This window comes from Puma concolor, chromosome D2, assembly GCF_028749965.1.
Source record: "Puma concolor isolate L17-30 chromosome D2, mPumCon1.1.hap2, whole genome shotgun sequence".
Taxonomy (NCBI): Eukaryota; Metazoa; Chordata; class Mammalia; order Carnivora; family Felidae; genus Puma; species Puma concolor.
In genome coordinates, this window is record NC_141677.1 from 22,829,689 (window position 1) to 22,849,690 (window position 20,002).

A 20,002-nucleotide genomic window follows, 5' to 3' on the forward strand; every position below is an offset into this window, starting at 1 on the left:
AGGAAGAAAATGAACATCTACTGAGCCCTTATTCTATAACAAGCAGAGTCCCACATGTCTTCACATTGTAGCCCTCTGGCTGAGTGGGATGCAGCTGTATGCCAAAGTACCGTTTCATCAAAGGCAGATAAAGGGCTGTCAGGCAGGAGAAAAGAAAAAAGGAAAAAAAAAGGTCCTGCCCTCTTATAGTACAATGAGTAATGGTTCTCCGAAATAAAATGCCTACCTCTCCTAAAAAATCGACATGGCAAGAAATAGGTTCTCTGTTGCGGAGTCCTTCACTGAAGACTGAAAAGATTAACTTCATGGTAAAGTGACTGTCACAGAGCTCAGCACCTGGGGAGTACTGAGGAAGAGGATATTTACCAGGTGAGATGAGAATATCACAGGGCAGGAGCTCGAGAGAGGGTGAATGAGGCATCTTAGCCTTCAAGGGGCTTAGTGAACTCATAAGCAGAGTGTGCCAGACATTACCACACATATGAAAGAACAGGCAACACCCACTGTGACAGCGAGAGCACACAGTGTGATGAACACATACAGTGGTGTGACGGGGGGGAGCAGCTTATTTTAGGGGGTCAGAGAATGCATATTTGAGGAACAGGATACAAGCACCCTCTACACAGATTTAAAAACTGAGGTTTTTAGAAGTGAAGTAACCATGTGGTAAAATCTAGTGACTGGGAACCTCTCTTGAGATTTATCTTGATTTCCAGTACATCTGAAATTCTCATAGCATGAGTTGGGAAGAAATCACTACATTAAAGCTTCTAGTAATTAAAAAAAATTTTTTTTAATGTTTACTTATTTTTGAGAGAGAGAGAGTAACAGCGCATGAGTGGGGGAGGGGCAGAGAGAGAGAGAGAGGCAGACCCAGAATCTGAAGCAGGCTCCAGGTTCTGAGCTGTCAGCACAGAGCCTCGAACTCACAAACCATGAGATCATGACCTGAGCCGAAGTTGGACACTCAACTGACTGAGCCACCCAGGCACACCAAAGCCTCTAGTAATTTTTATTTCTCTTTTGCAAAAACATTTCGATTTCATATTTGGTGGTGATGTGGTAGTTTCTAGTTTCATAATGAGAAAGGCAAAATACTCCTTTAGAGCAAAAAGGGCAAGTCCATCAGAGTAAAATTGCTCTGCAGAACTATTTAAGGGATCATTTTCCTTGGGTGAGGGAGCTACATTTAGAGATAATTATGATATTGATGGGAAGGAAGACCTGAGACTAATGGTATCTCAGCTTTGTTCTAAAGAACTTTTTGTGCTGATGGAAAGAAATATCTTTTGTGTTAATACACTAGTTACTGGCTATAGGTGGCTATTGAGCACCTGAAATGTGGTTACTGAGAATGAGAAATAGAATTTTGAATTGAATCTAATTTAAATTAAAGTTAGTCCCACTAGATAATGGCTACTGAGTTAAAATGGTCTAGGAAACATAACCATGTTTGCTCTTATTGGGTCCAGAGACTAGGTGAAGGGGCTTGGAATCTGGCTAAGAGAGACACAATAAAAGGGGTTTCACTAGTGGGAAGCAGGATAGTCTGCAACACAGTGGCCTCTGGGGCTCAGACGGGTGGTACCTAGAGGTACCCTGGAGACTGGGTCATAAAGCCAGTGGACTTTGGGGGCACTGTTGTCCAGAACCAGTCCTTCAGCTTTGCTTCTGTCATCTGAATACCCTTCATCACGCTATGTTTTTGGAAAAGTCATGTTTGTTATTATAGCCTAGACTCAGTTGTGCTTTGGGAAATTAAGAGAGAGACTGTGTTATATGGTTTAGCACTTTGGGGCCTAACCAAATTAATAGACTAAGGGCAGTAGGTTTCTGAAGTCTGAGTCTCTAAATCTAGTCCATAATTGAAGCCCTTTAATGTTTGCTAGACTGAATTTAATTTAGAAAGGAAACCTCCAGATAATGTTTATCCACGGCATTGCTTTGCTCATACACATGCTGAATCATGTTGACCACTTATGTGGGCAGGTTGTAAGTCTGACACTTTTATTTTTCCACCAGTAGGTTTAGCAGTTCACCTATCTAAAATAACCTTTCTTTTTTAAAAATGTTTATTTATTTATTTATTTTTGAGAGAGAGAGAGAGAGAGAGCACAAGGGGGCAGGGAGGGACAGAGAGAGAGAGAGAGAGAGAGAGAGAGAGAGAGAGAGAGAGAAAGAAAGAGAGAATTCAAAGCAGGGTCCAGGCTCTGAGCTGTCAGAACACAGCCCAATGCAGGGCTTGGAAACCCACAAACATCAGATCATCACCTGAGCCAAAGTCAGACGCTTAACTGACCAAGCCACCCAGGCATCCCTAAAGTAACCTTTCATATGACTTAACTGAGTTCTGAATATGACCCAGTACCTCCAAAAATCTTGTTCAAAGGATCTGATATTTGAGAAAGGCAGTCCAATGGACATGCTAAGTCATCATTCATCTGTGACACACATGCCAAGTTCTAATCACACACAATTAGAACATCATCAAGCTGAGTACCTGGCCCACAGCCTCCCTCCCACAGCCTCCTAGGGCCGGGTGCCTTCACGGACAAAGATTTAGCATCAATACGCAGGATGGGGCAATCAGAATTGAGTCTTTTGAAATGTGGTGATTAAAGGTATTTTCAACTATGAAACTCACTGTTCTTAATAGAGGATAAAAAATCATATTTACTTCATATACACACAAAATTGTCTCTATAGATAACTGTAAGACTTCTTTTGTCAAAAAATGAAAATTATATAATCTTAGCTCCTCTTTCCACTACATATATCAAAGCCCTACACCTAAATTTGTCCTCTGGTTATATTTGCTGGTTCATTCCAGCTGCTTGGTAACATTTACTTTTTCTGTTTCATCCTCAGATGGCTTAATTTGTATGTAATTAATTTGCAAACCACCTGAAATCCTTTTGGAAACAAATGAGGTACAGCACTGAAACACATAAATCCCTAATTCTTTCCAGAGATCAAACCCAAAAAGTACTAAATAGCAAGACCAATATAAGGATATTTTATTCAATTGCCTTTCCAAAATGGGGAGTTGGATAATCATTTACAGGCGAAAAGTCAATGACATGAGTGAACATTAAGTTGGGTGGTCGATTATATTTGATGAAAAAAACTCTTAGCAAAATAAATAAGTAAGTAAATAAATAAATAAATAAAGTATAAATATATCTCCTTCAGTCAATAAAAGGAACTTTGCGGTCATCCACATAGTAATTTGGCCTTCAGTTAGTCCAGTGCAAAATGCTTTACTGGAATGATAATCAGTAGCAACTCTGGTGTGTCTTAGTTACATTCTCTTCCCCCAAGAGAGTTAGAATAATTTGCTAAGAGAGCAGGGGTCATGCTTAAATTCTGACAGTGTCAATGCCATGTCAGCAGACTCAATTCAGGGAGTGAAGAACACTGGAGCTGCATTGCCATGTTCAGCAGCTACTCTATTAACTCCCTGCAGTGGACCCATGGGGCTGACCAGGTCTTCATGGATAATCCAGAAGGAAATATTGAAGATGTCACACAAGGTATCTTACATACAAATAGCAAAATTATAATGCAAAATCAAAACTGACATCATAAAAATCAAAGACAGGTGTAGTAAACAGGTGAGTGTGCTATAAATCGGTTAATGTTAATTGCAACTCCAAGGTACACATTCGCCACTGGTTAGGATCTGCTTTATTGCTGCATAAATTAGCCAGCCCTGCAGAGAAGCATAGAGAACAATCTGTTCTGCTGTGTACTACCTTTAGCTACACCGTGTTTGTTTCGGCCTCGTGTCTGCTTTGGAAATGCACATCTACCGCATGCAGGAAATTGATTCCAGGGTGCTGTCCTTGGTCTTATTCCTCAGCTCTCTTTGCTAACAGGCAGCCATTGTCTAGGTCACGTCCTCAGCCCACAAAGAACTACAAGACTCCACCTGCCTTTCTTCAATGATCCGTCACAGCCAGCTAACAGATATCACAGCCCCCTAAGACAAGGGCTGCTGTTGTTTTGAAATTTACCTCCAACCATCTAATCAATACCTCGTTCGAACCGGGTTCCTGAGGCATATGATTTACGGTCATGATTTACAACTAGCTTTTAGCAAGCAGGGCTTAATGACCCTTCCTTTATTGTTCTGACCAGGTAAAATCTGTTCCCCTCTGTGTTCCACAGTATCTTACTTTCCAGCTGCTGTTTCTGCTACATCCCTGAAGGACTGGGACTCAGAAAGACACCGCTGAGGCTGGCCAGGGAGAGGCCTTGGTACCAAAGTGCAGATGCTGGATTACTAGGCAGTAGACTTACTAGAGATCTGGAACCTCAAATGGGTTTCTTTAAGCTGTCTGTGAAGACTAATTCTTCTCCAACCTCCTAAAGCAAGTCATCAATCACCAACTAGAGGGGAGCCTCAAGTGTTGGGGTGTAAGCAACCACACGGGCCTCCTACAAAGTACAATCCAATTAAAGCACAGCTTTCAGCTCAGAGTGTGGGCAGGCCTCGTTAATTAGGGATGACTGGAGAAAATGCCTTTGTAAATCAGAAAACACTCTGAATTTTAACATATTTTATACATAAGTACAATGCGGTTATTTTAAACCACAGGCAAGGTTAAGGAAGTGGGTCTGAGATCTCCATTGATCTTTAATCAATAAATTAGCATTCATTTGTGATTACCACGTTCAGTGTTTTAAGGTAAGTGGATGCTTTGGAATTGCTTGAAGGAGTCCAAAAATACTGTAATTTGTCCTCTTAAATTCCTTAAACATTGCCCCAACTTCAGCATCAGGAAATTTCTGAACAATGGCACAAAGACAAACTTCAAACAGTACCCTGACATAATTTTTCCAAATGTCCTAATTAGAAGATGTGATTTAATGAGGTTTTCATTATACTGTATATTACAGAAATAAAACCAGAAGAATGCATCTTCAAGACAAGAACTTCAGTTTTAACACTGACATGCCCTATTGATGCTGGACTTAAAGAGGTGCTTCACTTTGTCCTTCAAAATGTCAAATTAGGTTTCAGCCCAGCCATGTCAGTGAATCCCAAGGATACACTTAATGCAGTAAGAACAGAGCTCTGCAGTGACGTGGACTGACTGGCACTCTTGAGTCATTAAAACCGATAAAGGCTTACAGCAAGCTGATGACAATAGTGTGGGAAATAGCTTTTGTATTAGTACAATCTGAGTTCTTATTAATTTTTATAGAACTAATGAATTATAAGAAGAGAAGGAAAAATGAACCCCTACAGTCACCTACAGGAGACACAATACTGGTGTGGTTAGGAGCTTTGGGGCTGAAATCCTGCCTTTCCTAATTTGCTGGCTCTGGGATCCTGGACCAGCTGCTTCTTATTGCTAAGTTTTGGTTTCCTCTTCTGTAAAACAGGGATAAATAACAGTTTTTGAATAAGTGACATTTGAAAAATGCTTAGCCTGGCATCCGCCACATGGTAGTGACTTCAAAGATTGTATTACTTCCACAGCTATTGGGAATGAATGCTAGTTTCGGTATACGCCCTCTCTCCAGTGTCATCTAATCCCATTTTCTCCTCATGTGTAAGGTTTTAGCAAAAACACTACTTCACATGCTATGTTCGAAATCCCAGTGCTGATGCTGTCGTTGTCGACAATGTGTCGGGCACTGTGCTAAGTGCTTTACATACACTCTCTTTAATCCCCACAGTGACCCAGTGAGGGAGTGGTGATATTATTGTGTTATGATTTAACTTCATAATTCAGATCATTTCATCTTATAAATGAGGAAACTGATGGGATACAGAGAGAAAAGTTAAAGCCAAAATTGGAACCCGGGGAGTCTGGATCCTCCCCTATCCTGCTTCCTATTTCATTTCTACTGCTGCTGCTGAGGTTTCTTACGCTCGGACCTAGCATCGGACTGGTGTTTACGCTCAGAGCAGTACTGGTCTGGATATCCCAGTTTCCATCCAGTGGTGCACACGATACTGTAACTCCTTTCTCCAGGGATAAGAACTTACTCAGGGTACAGAACCTTGTTACTCATTATGAAAGTCTGTAGGAGACAGAGGATAAAAGTAAAAGATGGTCTGTAGCTTTTGGGTTCTGAAGTTTAATTCTCATCCAGATATTCCACCATATTCCCATCTGCAAGGTCAAGACCCTGATACCTAAAGCATGATGAGCGCCATCTGACTTATTTCTAATGGTCTTGGAAATTTCTACTTGGGGAAGGGTTTGTACTTTCCCAGTATATGGGAAACAGTCATGATTCCTTGAATTGCGTCTTCTACATGTTCGGTTATATATGCATCCTCCCCACCCCCATTTCCCATGATCTTGGCTTATTTTTTCTGTTAGGAAATAGGTGCGCCTATATAAAAGCAAGAAAACACAGCAGGAAAAGTAGAAAACCACAGCTCTCACTGTGGGTGGACAGGGGTAGACAGGACCCCTGGAGGTCATCTGTCTCAATCCCCTCCTCATGCTGGGAACAGAGGGCTCAGAATTATTTCCCATACTTTCAGGGCAGGTCATACTGCAATGCTCTTACCCTTGCCGTGAAGTCCACAGCAGCCGCTCGGTTTAACAGCAACGTGGCTACATTGATATTCCCATAGTGAGCAGCTATGTGGAGAGGAGTGAAGCCACTCTGTAAAGAAAACATAGCAGGCATTCAATGGACTCTTGCCGGCCCCTTGTCTGACACGCGAAAACCATAACCCTGCCCAAAGAAAAAGGAGGAAGCAAAATATGCTAAGGTCCACATTCCATTCTGTACTAGGTTTCTTTCAGTTAGTGCCAATTGTTCACAGGGTTTCAAATAAATGCCAAACTCATAGGCAGAGGAATAGCCAGGAAGGAACCAAGGGTGCAGACTGAATAATTTTAGTAGTCCAGTAGCAGAACTATACAGAAGCCAACGTTTCAAAAAGTCAAAACAGGAATGACAAGAAAAATCTATAGCTTATAGAAAGTTTGATTAGTACTGCTGTTTTATTATCAAAGATAGAATTGTCCATTGAAACTCTTTGTCAAAATTCAATTTGTTTAATATATTTAATATAGAGCAAATGCCAATTTCAATGATAAAACCAATTTGAGGGGAGGTCACTACAATTGGTCTTGTATAATGGGTGATTCCATTTTATAAAGAATCCACAAGTTGGTCTCTTTATTAGTAAATGCCTATTCAATAACACATGTTTCTAGCTTATCCATTCCAAGGTCATTTTACTTCCTTAAAAAATGCTAAAACATGCAGCAATTCACTTAGTCCCCAAAGATTGAAACCTTATAGGAACTAGATGCATTTCTAAGTTGTTAGCAAGCTTCTTAGCCATGCTAGCTATCTGACTGAGTCTTGTGGGAAGGGGTGGGAGATAGATATTGCTACCATTCAGAGGTAACCTTCATTTTGCTGACACCACTGAGGGTAAGTGTCATGCAGAACTCTGAAGAATCAGTCCTGGATGAGTAGAATGACAGGGTTGTCTGCAGCTTCAGGTATAGCTGATAAGCATCTAAAGCGTCAAAACTCTTCATCTCACACAACTCTATTGCGATGCCCTTAAGTCTCAAGGATTCCTCATCCTTCCCTTCCAACACCAGGTTCAGCTGCAGAAAGCCCTGGTAATCAAACTACTATCTTCTCTGGCACATGCTACTTTGGGGGGCAGGGGTGGAAAGCAGGTATCTAGCCTACAGAAGGCGATGCAAAGAAGGAGGGAAAGAAATGAGGCAGCAGCACTAAGTGATGGGGAAATGATGATGCAGATACAGATTCTATGTATATGTTTATATATATATATATATACCTCTGTTGTTCTATTCACCACCATCTAGGTTAACACATTTGGAAGCAAAGAGGAGGAAAAAATGAACGGTTAGTTCACTGTCGGTGACATGGACAGCAGCAAGCTCATGACAGCTAAGTAATGAGGATGAAAGCAATGATGGGAACACAAGAGGCACAGAAAGAAAGCTAGACTGAATGAAGGGCTACACAATGGCCCCTTCCAAATGCCACATTTCCTTCACAGAGACTTTCAGGGAGTACATGTCAAGGCCATGAGAATTTTCGGCTGGGACTCTGGCTGCCAGCATGCTCTCCACAACCGATCAATACTCAGTGCATTGCCTCTCATCTTAGATACCAACCAAAGGTTTATTTGTGCACATCGTTGTTAGCGTTTTCTAATCTTCCACCCTGGTGTTTGAGCTGACATGTTAAATACGTTAAAAAATATGGTAAAAGGAAGGAAACTGACAAGGGCATATTAATTAATGCCTGAGGTGGCCTCCCTGTTAGCATGCATCGGACGGTGTCCACAGTTATTACCTCCTAGCTTTAGGTGCTTGGACATGTATTTTTATTACTCCCCATGAAGTTCAGTGTTTGGGGCAAGCTTGCCAAAAGGGAGACCAGGCATTCTTACAGTGTGGGTGCCTCACACAGGAGAGTGGCATGACCAGCTCACCTCCTTCGTGCCTCACCTTTGACTCCACGTCTGCGTTGTTGTCATTCTGCAGCAGCAGGGCCGCGGCTTTCGTGTCGTCTTTTCGGGCAGCGATGTGAAGAGCTGGAAGACGCACTTTTCCTTTAGTGTCATTTTCTAACAGCAGAGAAACTACTTGATCATGACCTTGTTGCAAAGCTACTGCCAATGGTGTGAAGCCATCCTGCAAATAAATGGATGGGTCAAGAAGGATGCCTGTGGATCTGTTCTTTCTGATTAATAAATAAGAATGCGACCATGTGACCAATTTTTGTTTAGGTTGTTAAAGCTAGCATATTCAAGTAGGCAGACATGTGAAAGACACATTTATATTTATATTTATATTTTATATTATATATATTTATCTTATTTATATTTATACTTATTTATATTTACCAAAACATACAATGATAAGAAATTTATAAAAAGTTTATGGGTTTTCTTCTGTTAAAAGTGATATACATTAACTGGGTAAGTTTTGAAAATACATAAAAGTACCACATAAAGAGGAAAAAGATACCATAATTTCAATATCCAGAAAATAACCACAGTGAAAACAATAATATTTCAGGTTAAATCCAAGCAAAATTTTCAAAGGATCTTATTTAAATAAGATATACAAATTTCCACTGATATATAAATTTTTTTTTAATTTTTCATATTTGAGAGAGACAGTATGTGAGTGGGGGAGGGGCAGAGAGAGAGGGAGACAGAATCCAAAGCAGGGTCCAAGCTCTGAGCTGTCAACACAGAGCCCGACGTGGGGCTCGAACTCATGAGCTGTGAGATCATGACCTGAGCTGAAGCTGGACACTTAACAGACTGACTCACCCAGGTGCCCCCCACTGATATTTTAAAGCTGGGGGATATGCCTGTCTGGTTCATCAGTGTACCTTGTTGCCTAGCATTTATCTGGTGGTCAATCTAAACATGTTAATTAATGAATCGTTGCAATTGCTGTTTTAGGAAAGGTCTTTATGAAAAATTCTTGACTTCTCTGACCAACCAAGGGAGAATACACAGGGATCAGGCACAATCTGACTAGGATAAATTCAGATATACACTCCTGTATATTTTGAGTCTTCCTGTTGATGTCCCTGGGACCTGACAAAGAAAAGTCAGCTACAGACTTTACCGTGGTTAAGTAATTTGTGGATGGGCTAGTATTGCTGACTGCAGAATAAACAGCGCAGAGTAGACAATCCTAAGACTGGCTTACAAATTTGAATTCTGCAATGCTTTTATTATTAGACACTCAAAAGAACATTAATCAATTATTTTTACTAGAGAACTGGCGAATTACTTATTTCACTTGGCTCATGATATTGTATATCAGTAGCCCTGGTGCTACACATAGAGGACTACTCCAATGGAACGGTATTTGGAAGGGAGAAAAGAAAATCTAGTTACTTGTATACTAATGTCTTGTCTTCCTAAACCACCACTTCATCATTCTTTTCCTTGATGAACAACCAGATAAGGGTTCCTACCACTTATTTGACTGAATGCACATCATTGTGTTTCTTTTTAAGGATGTGCAAAATATTGGCCCCAATACCAGGCTCTTCTCATATAAATCCTTTCCTGTAGTCTCCATATTAGCTATGGATGTGCAAATTATTTCTGCTCCAGCTCCTATACTCATGCTATGACCCTCACCCTGAAATGTCCTCCTCCTTGCTCTACATATACAAATTCTATCCATTCGTCATGCTTCGAGATCCAGCTGAAGTTCCATCTGCCCCTTTCACTTTTCCAAGAAGACTCAAACGAGGAAAAGGATGATCATTAATGTGGCTAGAAGGACTGTCCCTGTAGCCTTAAGAAAGACAAGAAAGCTGAATACAACAAAGACATCCCCAAAAGAATATCACAGATTTACACTTAAGGACATAAAGTTTAGAATGTAATTTAATGTTATGAGAAAACCAATATACATAACTGTGTAAATATATGACATCATTTTTGTAAAGATAACATGTACCAAAAGGTCTTAGTGAATAAACAAAGTGTTTACTCTAGGGAAAATTAACAGTGGCTCTTTTTTCTTTTTGCTTTTTCCTATACTTTCTCACTTACATAATCTGTTACTTTTGCAAAGAAAAAGAAAAAAACATTTTTAAAGGATAGAATGGCAAAAGGAACATTATGTATTAAGAAGGAACATGGGGCACCTTGGTGGCTCAGTTGGTTAAACAGCTGACTCTTGATTTCATCTCAGGTCGTGATTTTGTGGTCATGGGACAGGCTTTGTGTGGGTGTGAAGCCTGCTTGAGATTCTCTCACTCCCTCTCCCTCTGCCCCTCCCCACCAAAAAAGAGTGAATGTGGTGGCACCTCCCTTTTAAAACCTGGACAAAATACATTAAAAAAATTAAAAAATTAAAAAAAAGGGGGCATCTGGGTGGCTCAGTTGGTTAAGCATCTGACTTCAGCTCAGGTCATGATCTCATCACTAGTGAGTTCAAGCCCTGCATTGGGCTCTCTGCTGAGAGCTCAGAGCCTGGAGCCTGCTTCGAATTCTGTCTTCCTCTTTCTCTGCCCCTCCCCTGCTCATGCTCTGTCTCTGTCTCTCTCCCTCTCCAAACTAAACATTAAAAAAAATTTTATTTAAACCTGGACAAAATCTAAAGGGTAAAAATGACAGCCCATTTATGGTTCTGAATCATAAGTAAATGGCTACATTTCTGCTAATATGAACTTCTAAACCCACAAGGCCTATACATAAAGAAAACGACTTTGCACCAGAAAATTAACTGCAACTGATACCATCAGCACCCCTAAGAATGTGCTTCCCGCAATAAGCCAATTAAAAACACAAAGATACCAGTTCTAAGGTGTCAATAGCTAAAATTAGCAGCTCCAGATTTTGGTTGCAAACCTAGTTTAAACAGTTTGGTTCACTCTGTGCAGTTATTCTTAAAAAAAAAAAAAAGCCAAAAGAAAATATTACGGAAGCTCCAAGAGAAACTTCATTGCCTTGGGGAGTATCTGGCATGCAATAGGTGCTTAATAATTATTTGTGGGGTAAATGAACAAATACATTTACCTCATGTTTCAGAATCTTAATTAGCAAAAGAAGGAAGATGTATATGGAAAAGAGGGGATATGCAGTATACACTTAATACAGAAAAGGGTTTGTTTGTTTTTTTAAGATTTTTATTTTTTTAAATCATCTCCACACCCAGTGTGGGGCTTCAACTCACAACCCTAGGATCAATAGTCATATGCTCCACAGACTGAGCCAGCCAGGCACCCCAGGAAAGGTTTTAAAAACCATAATCAGGGGTGCCTGGATGGCTCAGTCGGTTAAGCATTTGACTTTGGCTCAAGTCATGATCTCACGGTTCGTGGGTTCGAGCCCCACATCTGACTTCAGATTCTGTGTCTCCCTCTCTCTCTGCCCCTCCCCTGCTCACACTCTGTTTCTCAAAAATAAATAAACATTAAAAAAAATTAAAAACCATAATCATGCCAAAGACTTAGCAGTAAGTTGGACTTAATGCTTGCTGCTAAAGGAGAGATACTTAGTGATCTGTATATCACAGTCTAAAACTGCCTGTCCTTCACAGGCAAAAAAAAGTACTATGAAATCACTTTCATTAGGATATTTATATTATTTAGTATTTTTATTCAAAAATGGGAGTGGGTTTTTCTCTTATCCAACAAGTAGGCATTGCTCTACGCCTACCAAATGTAGTTTCTTTTTTTTTTTTTTTTTTTTTTTTTTTATTTTTTTTTTTTAAATTTTTTTTTTTTCAACGTTTTTTTATTTTATTTTTGGGACAGAGAGAGACAGAGCATGAACGGGGGAGGGGCAGAGAGAGAGGGAGACACAGAATCGGAAACAGGCTCCAGGCTCTGAGCCATCAGCCCAGAGCCCGACGCGGGGCTCGAACTCACGGACCGCGAGATCGTGACCTGGCTGAAGTCGGACGCTTAACCGACTGCGCCACCCAGGCGCCCCTCTTTTTTTTTTTTTTTATAAACCAGTAGTTCTTACCTGCCTTTAAGAGTACTATTATAAAAACAATACATTCTAATGATAAAAATCCTCAACAGTATGGAAGGATATAAAGTGAAAAGTAAATCTCCCTCCTACTGCTCAGAATAAACCACTGAGAACAATATACCATGGAAATTTTCTTCTATCAGTACATATTGTCTTGCCTCACTTCTGATAATTCCAAATAGCATGTTATTGTGTGAGTATAGCAACATTATGAAACAGGCTTCCTACTGGTGCATATTTAGGTTTTTTCCAGTTTTTAAAAAATTGTTCTAATTCTGTTGGTGAACTTCTCATATACCATTTTGGCATCTCCTTCTAATACATCTGGAATGTAAATTCTTAGAAGTGGAATTATAAAAAGGTACGTAAATACTAATTTTTGACAGTTACTGCTAAATGTTCTGCAAAAGTGTTGCAACCAATGGTCAACTTTACCAATACTGTGGGAAAGTTCCAATTTCTTCTACTCTCTAAATTCTTTTATTTATCTCCCAGGCAAAAGACTGGGTCTAATTTTTTAACTGATTAATAAATTAATATTTCTTTGACTATCAGTGAGGATGGGATATTTTCATACATTTATGGTCATTTGTATTTCTTTTTGTGCAAACTGCCTCTTCATTTATTTAGAGGTTTCCCCAGAAGGCATGATCTCAAAAGCTGGGTGAGGTTATATGCAATTCCTCTATTGCTACCTTTCTTGTGCCATTTGGAAAGCACATCAGAATGTAAGAGGAACCCTATTCTGACAGGGATAACTCTGCATCTGTTTTTATGATTTTGTTAAAAATAAAGAATACCCAAATGTTGATCTTTTAATATTAGCAATAGATTTTTTTTTTTTAATTTGAGAGATATAAGAGAGAAAAAGCATGAAAGGAGGACAGGGGCAGAGGGAGAGAGACAGAATCTTAAGCAGTCTCCATACTCAGTGTGGAGCCCCATGCGGGGCTCAATCCCACAACCCTGGGATCATGACTTGAGCCGAAATCAAGAGTTGGATGCTCAACTGACTGAGCCACCAGGTGCCCTAGCAATAGATTTCTAGAGATACGCTTCACCAGGAATCATAATCTTCCATCCAGTTTAGTTTAAAAAATAAACTGTATTACTTAAGACAGTCCCGCTGACTTAAATAGCTTTTTATTTAAAAATAACTCTTCTGGGGCGCCTGGGTGGCGCAGTCGGTTAAGCGTCCGACTTCAGCCAGGTCACGATCTCGTGGTCCGTGAGTTCGAGCCCCGCATCGGGCTCTGGGCTGATGGCTCAGAGCCTGGAGCCTGTTTCCGATTCTGTGTCTCCCTCTCTCTTTGCCCCTCCCCCGTTCATGCTCGGTCTCTCTCTGTCCCAAAAATAAATAAACGTTGAAAAAAAAAATTTAAAAATAACTCTTCTATTCAAGACCGTAAAATTTTCTTCAATACTATGTTAATCTAACACTTAAAACATAATAGTTTTGTTGAAAAGTGTGAATTAAATCCAGTTAATTTTAGAAATACATAAATTCAATTATTATAACTACACTAACATATTTGGAACAAACAGATTTCAAACATGTCTTATTACAAACATATTTCAAAACAGTGGTTGCCTGTGAGGCAAAATTATAAGAAACAGAAAAGTGTTCTAAAACAAATATGTAAATAGTAAATAGCTCAATTATAAGATAGAGCCAGGCATTTAAGAGCAGAAAGTATATCTATGCAATGAAGATTCCTTAAAGATGAAGAATAGACTTTCTAGTGTATTTCATAAACATTTAAGAATCCCCACATTGGGGCGCCTGGGTGGCTCAGTCGGTTAAGCGGCCAACTTCAGCTCAGGTCATGATCTCGCGGTCCATGGGTTCGAGCCCCGTGTTGGGCTCTGTGCTGACAGCTCAGAGCCTGGAGCCTGTTTCAGATTCTGTGTCTCCCTCTTTCTCTGACCCTCCCCTGTTCATGCTCTCTTCTGTCTCAAAAATAAATATTAAAAAAAAATTTTTTTTTTAAAAATAAGGAATCCCCACATTAATATATGATTACAATTGAAATACTAGTGGGACAAATTCTCCATGTTACAACTCCAGGCCTACAAAATGCCCTGTAAACATGGAAATTTACCCACAGAAAGAACCAATATATCTTACCTCTGTGGCTAGGCTCTGGCTTGCACCATTGTCAAGAAGAAACTTGACAACTTCCAGGTGGTTTTCCTGGGCTGCCATATACAATGGCGTGAAACCATTCTGCAAAAGAAGAAATAAAATGTTTATTTATGGATTTATGGGGCCAATCTAGTTTTCTACCATACTGGTATTTTTTGTTTCAGAAAATGCTCATGTATAATAAGTTTAAGAATACTTTAATGTGGATATTCATATTCATTAGAAAGCCTAAACATGATAGTTTAAGCAGAATTTATAAGTGTAATTCAAAGTACTTTATAACATAACACTTATAATTTGTAACTTGGGTATAGTTTATAATTAATGGTGTGTGTATAATTCATACCAATAGATCCACTTTAGATAAATAAGTACATTTGTTTAATCATCAACCTCTTAATGAGTGCCTACAATGAGCAAAGGATTTTCCTAGATTATGTAAGGGTTTGAAGAAAAATACATTTGGTCAGTGTCCCAGTGAACTTTTTCCCCACACAATAATTAGCTATTTCATATAAAAGGTGTAATACTTTAAAATTAGAGAGTCTAGGGGCGCCTGGGTGGCGCAGTCGGTTAAGCGTCCGACTTCAGCCAGGTCACGATCTCGCGGTCCGTGAGTTCGAGCCCCGCGTCAGGCTCTGGGCTGATGGCTCAGAGCCTGGAGCCTGTTTCCGATTCTGTGTCTCCCTCTCTCTCTGACCCTCCCCCGTTCATGCTCTGTCTCTCTCTATCCCAAAAATAAATAAACGTTGAAAAAAAGAAAAAAATATAATTTAAAAAAAAAAAAATTAGAGAGTCTAAAATAGTTCACAATTTGGAAGGAATTTATATTACTTTCAAATAGCTTCAAAGTTGCTACAAATGGGATGACTTGGAGCAAAGGAAAGGACACCAATATGCAAAAAGGTATACTTCAATTTCAAAACAGAATTCAATTAGTAGTCTACGTTTTGGTAAGTTTCCTTCCTTGCATTGTTTTGCAAAGCCATAGTATTTTCATGTTCAGAATACACACACACACACACACACACACACACACACACACACACACACACTCTATATGTGTATTTATGTTTGTCTGAAATGTAGCCACTGCCAAAGAATCTGGATTAAAGTAAATGAATGTGTACATTGCATCTTAAGCTTTTGACTAAAAATATGTTGCATATGTGTGCTTGTTTTCTAGAACAATTTATTTCATATTTATGAAATATTTGAATATTTCATCTGTGTAATATTTCAAAATCTTATCGCCAAATACATACACCAAAACATATTTTTCAAATGATAACATTTTCTTTGAATACATTTTTCAGAATACAGTTCTGTTTAATTGTATGTTCCGGAAATTTTATTGTATTCATTATGCAATTACAAGGAATATAGGTAAATATATTCCAAATAAAATGTACCAAATATTACTCAAACTTTTATACTTCAAAAGGTTTAGGTTCATTGTTATAAATATCAGTGACTCTATGACTACCTTACTTATCTATAATTCAGCCTCTGGTGACACCACGCTTTTGGCTTTTAGCTAAAAATTTAAAAGTAACTTAAAAAGATCCTTGAGCAGGGCACCTGGGTGGCTCAGTCAGTTAAGTGTCCGACTTTGGCTCAGGTCATGTTCTCACGGTTTGTGAGTTCCAGCCCCACATCGTGCTCACTGCTGTTGGGCACAGAGCCCACTTCAGATCCTCTGACCCCCTTTCTCTGTCCATCCCCCCATCAAAAACAAAATAAAACATTAAAAATTAAAAAAAAAAGATCCTCAAGCAGATAAAAGTGATGTCACATAACAAATCTACCATAGTGTATATATATACTTTATTCATCAGAGAGCTCATCTATTCTACTTACTCTATTTTACATATAATTATAACATGCTAGGTTATCTGGTTGCCAAGCTCAAAATTAGAGACATGAGATTAGAGGCTAGAGAATATGACAAAGCATTCAAGCTTCTTCCCTTTAAATTACATCATTGAAGTTCACTGCTATCCTGTTCTCTCATGAAAGGTTTGATCAACATTAAACGTGGAATAATTGCAACAAAATGTGTGTGTACATATGTGTGTGTGTGCGTGTGCATACAGGCAGGTATGTGTGTATGTGCCTGGTGTGTTTTGTCTTTGTCACTCTTCCCATAGATTTGAGGGAAACTGAGAGGTACTTTAGGATTACCCTATATTGCCGATTATTTTTTTATTTTCTTATTTGACCAAGATGGAAGATTACTTAATTCTTGGTTGAGTTAAATATTCCTTAAAAAAAAACCAGAAAAAAACAACAGAAAATATTAAGAAAGAAGAAAAAGGTAAAAACTAGGGGGATTTTTGTTATAGCTCAGTGAACTACTGAGTGTCTTTCCTCACCAGCTGAAATTTCCAGATGGAAGGTCCGGTTTTTAGGAGAAAAGTTCTTAAGAAAAATTTTGAAAATAGATGTTATTCTCTCAAACATAAATATCAACAATTTATGTCAGTGGATTCTCTCAACTTCAGGGCAGAGATTTGCTGTCGTTCAAGGTTACCTAAGGAACACTGGTCTGCATACAAATACCCGGTTTCTGGCCTGATGTACGTAGACAGTTCTTGAGTTTATCTTCCAGAACCAAACGTTTCATGAGCCAGGAAGATAATCCAAAACCAGGTACTGAGGTTTAAGGGATGTTGGAGCTTACAGACCTGGAGCTTTCAAAGAGTGATTCTTAACAAGCACGACTTTTAAATCATTCCACATGCCCTTCTCACAAGAACAGAAATTGAACTGTGTAGAACTGTGATCACTCAAAAATCATATGTAGATAAGAGTCACAGTAAGATTGAGCCCTATAATTAATCATTTCCCACAATTGCTTCTCCTCTTTTTTTTTTTTTTTTTTGTTAGTGTTTGCCATTCTATTGCCATTACCTGAAAGCTGGTCATTTTCTGAATGGTCACATTCTTTCACATTTTTTCAGTTTTATATATATTTTTTAAAATATAATTTACATATCATAAAACTCACCCATTTGAAGTGTAAAATTTAGTGGGGCAACCATCCCCACTATCTAATTCCAGAACATTTTCATCACCCCAAAAAGGAATTCTGTACTATTAGTATTCACTCCCCATTGACCCCTCCCCATGCCCTCTGGCAAACACTAATCTGCTTTCTGTCTCTATGGATTTGCCTGTTCTGAACACTTCATATAAATGGAATCACACAATATATGGCATTGAATGGGGATGAATGGTCTCATTTTACTTCTGTGGTTCATATTGATAAAATGTTTTTGGTGTTTTTGTTTTTTCCTCCATAATGGACATTTCCATTTTATAGTGGAAATTTGAGTGTTTCTTTATTTTGTTTTGCTTTAGTTTTGGTCAGCAAGCATCTGTCTCTTCTAGCAATGTCACTCCTATTTTCTTTAGGGCACTACCTCTTCCCTGAAATGTAGGTAGTGCCTGTCTTGGTTGGACTTTAAGACAATTTAGCCTGAACTTCTTCAACCACAGAGTAGGCACATGTACAGGATATCTTCTGTTTTCTCTTCCAGGTCTACTCTCTATTTTTCTTAATTCTATTTTCTGCCAAATCCCCCCTCCCCCCTCTCAAATGATCTGTAAAAACTATTATTGAAGGGCAACTTTACTGTTTAGCTTCTGGTTACTCCCACCCTAACTCTCTGGTTACCAAAGCTTTCCAAAAAGCTCCTTTAGCTTTCTATTTGATGTGTTCCCCAAATAATTTCAATAAATTCCCATTTTTGTTCAAGTTAGTTTCTGTTGTTTTAATCCCAAAAATCTCAATACAAATTTTTATTTTTTTAAAAAAAAAATTTTTTTTCCAACGTTTATTTATTTTTAGGACAGAGAGAGACAGAGCATGAACGGGGGAGGGGCAGAGAGAGAGGGAGACACAGAATCGGAAACAGGCTCCAGGCTCTGAGCCATCAGCCCAGGGCCTGACGCGGGGCTCGAACTCCCGGACCGCGAGATCGTGACCTGGCTGAAGTCGGACGCTTAACCGACTGCGCCACCCAGGCGCCCCCCAATACAAATTTTTAAAATCAAGAAAGGATCAACATGGCATGAGAATACATGTACACCATCTAGTTATGGTTCTAGGGAGTAATTATAAGCATCCTTTGGAAAGACGAATGAAAATATGATCATTACACTCTCATACAAAGAGGCTTAAGGCACAAGGATTCCAATGTGTTGTCAATGTACAACCTACAGCTGAAATGATTTTTTGTAAAATAGCACCTACATTGGGAAAATGGTCAGATTTCAGAAAGAATATTATTTTTCTTTTAAGATAAAAAAGTACACCACTGTTTTTTTTTTTTTTTTAATTAATTTCCTAACTTAGGAAATTTCCAAAACAAAGAGCTGGCCAAAAGGGAACATATGGGTGCCTAATTTGCATTTTTTTTCTGTAGCAACAATAGACTCAATTTTCAAAAGGCAGAACAGTTCAAGATTGAGAAAGAATGCTCGTTGATACCTGATTTGATGCATTATCTTCAGTACCTTCGGCTCAGAACATTTATTGTGATATTATCCTAAGCATTCAAATATACAGACCTACAACTTTATAGACCATGCTGAGGCATGCTGCCTAATATCTACCCAAAGAAAATAAAATAGAAAGTAAGGGCTTAAATTTTATCCATGAACTTTTTTTATCCATCCTAGGTTTCTACAGCCAGCCGGTGTACCTTATGAAGTGTTGCTCTGAATTAAAATGTTTACAAGGGCATGGTGATAAATTTGCACTGATTTACAGGTGATACTGATTTTTGTGAATGTAGGTTAGATTACCGGTGTGCTATAAGGTCAAAGGTCAGAGAGGCTTTATCTGGACCACACCTATTTTCTGACTTCCTCAAGACCTGACCTCTTCACCGAAGGAAAACATTTAAAAACACAAAAAGACCAAGGAGGCACTGGTTTAATCGAAAGGTCTTGTCCTTTCTGAAAAGGAACACGGAAACCTAGTCAGAAGTTACCTGTTTCACCCTGGGGTGCAGATGGGTGGGGATGGGCAGATGGGGGTTGGGGTGGGAAGAGGTTTTCCAGTTTGTCCTTCCATGCATTTTGATGGTAGAACCATGTGAATATATCACCTATTCATAACTTAAATAAATACAATGTAAAAAATTTTTAAAAAATACCCCCACCAAATACCTGCAAAAGGTCTTGTCTGTGCTAATACCACTATGAAAACTTGTCCACTTAGAATACTTTGATAGTTATGATAAAATATTATTTGAAACAGACCTTGCTTGTTTATGAACACGGTGCCTTATATTACAGAATAAAGATAGAGAAGGAGAAAAGAGTGAGGGATGTCATTTGATGTGGTAATTTGAGAG

General features: G+C 38.9%; 1 protein-coding gene across 18 annotated transcripts in view; it reads right to left on the minus strand.

Annotated features, from left to right (window-relative positions):
• ANK3 (ankyrin 3) overlaps positions 1–20,002 on the minus strand; it is a 690,167-nt gene that overhangs the window by 211,437 nt on the left and 458,728 nt on the right. For 14 of the 18 annotated variants that reach the window (XM_086679767.1, XM_086679764.1, XM_086679765.1 and 11 more), the window contains exons 5-7: positions 14,619–14,717; positions 8,478–8,663; positions 6,535–6,633 (exon numbers count right to left, since the gene is read on the minus strand). In XM_086679767.1, the coding sequence (XP_086535893.1) occupies positions 6,535–6,633; positions 8,478–8,663; positions 14,619–14,717 (384 nt within the window). Of the gene's footprint in view, positions 1–6,534; positions 6,634–7,798; positions 7,823–8,477; positions 8,664–14,618; positions 14,718–20,002 lie in introns of all 18 variants that reach the window. The other 4 variants (XM_086679761.1, XM_086679773.1, XM_086679772.1 and 1 more) reach the window with 1 other exon arrangement.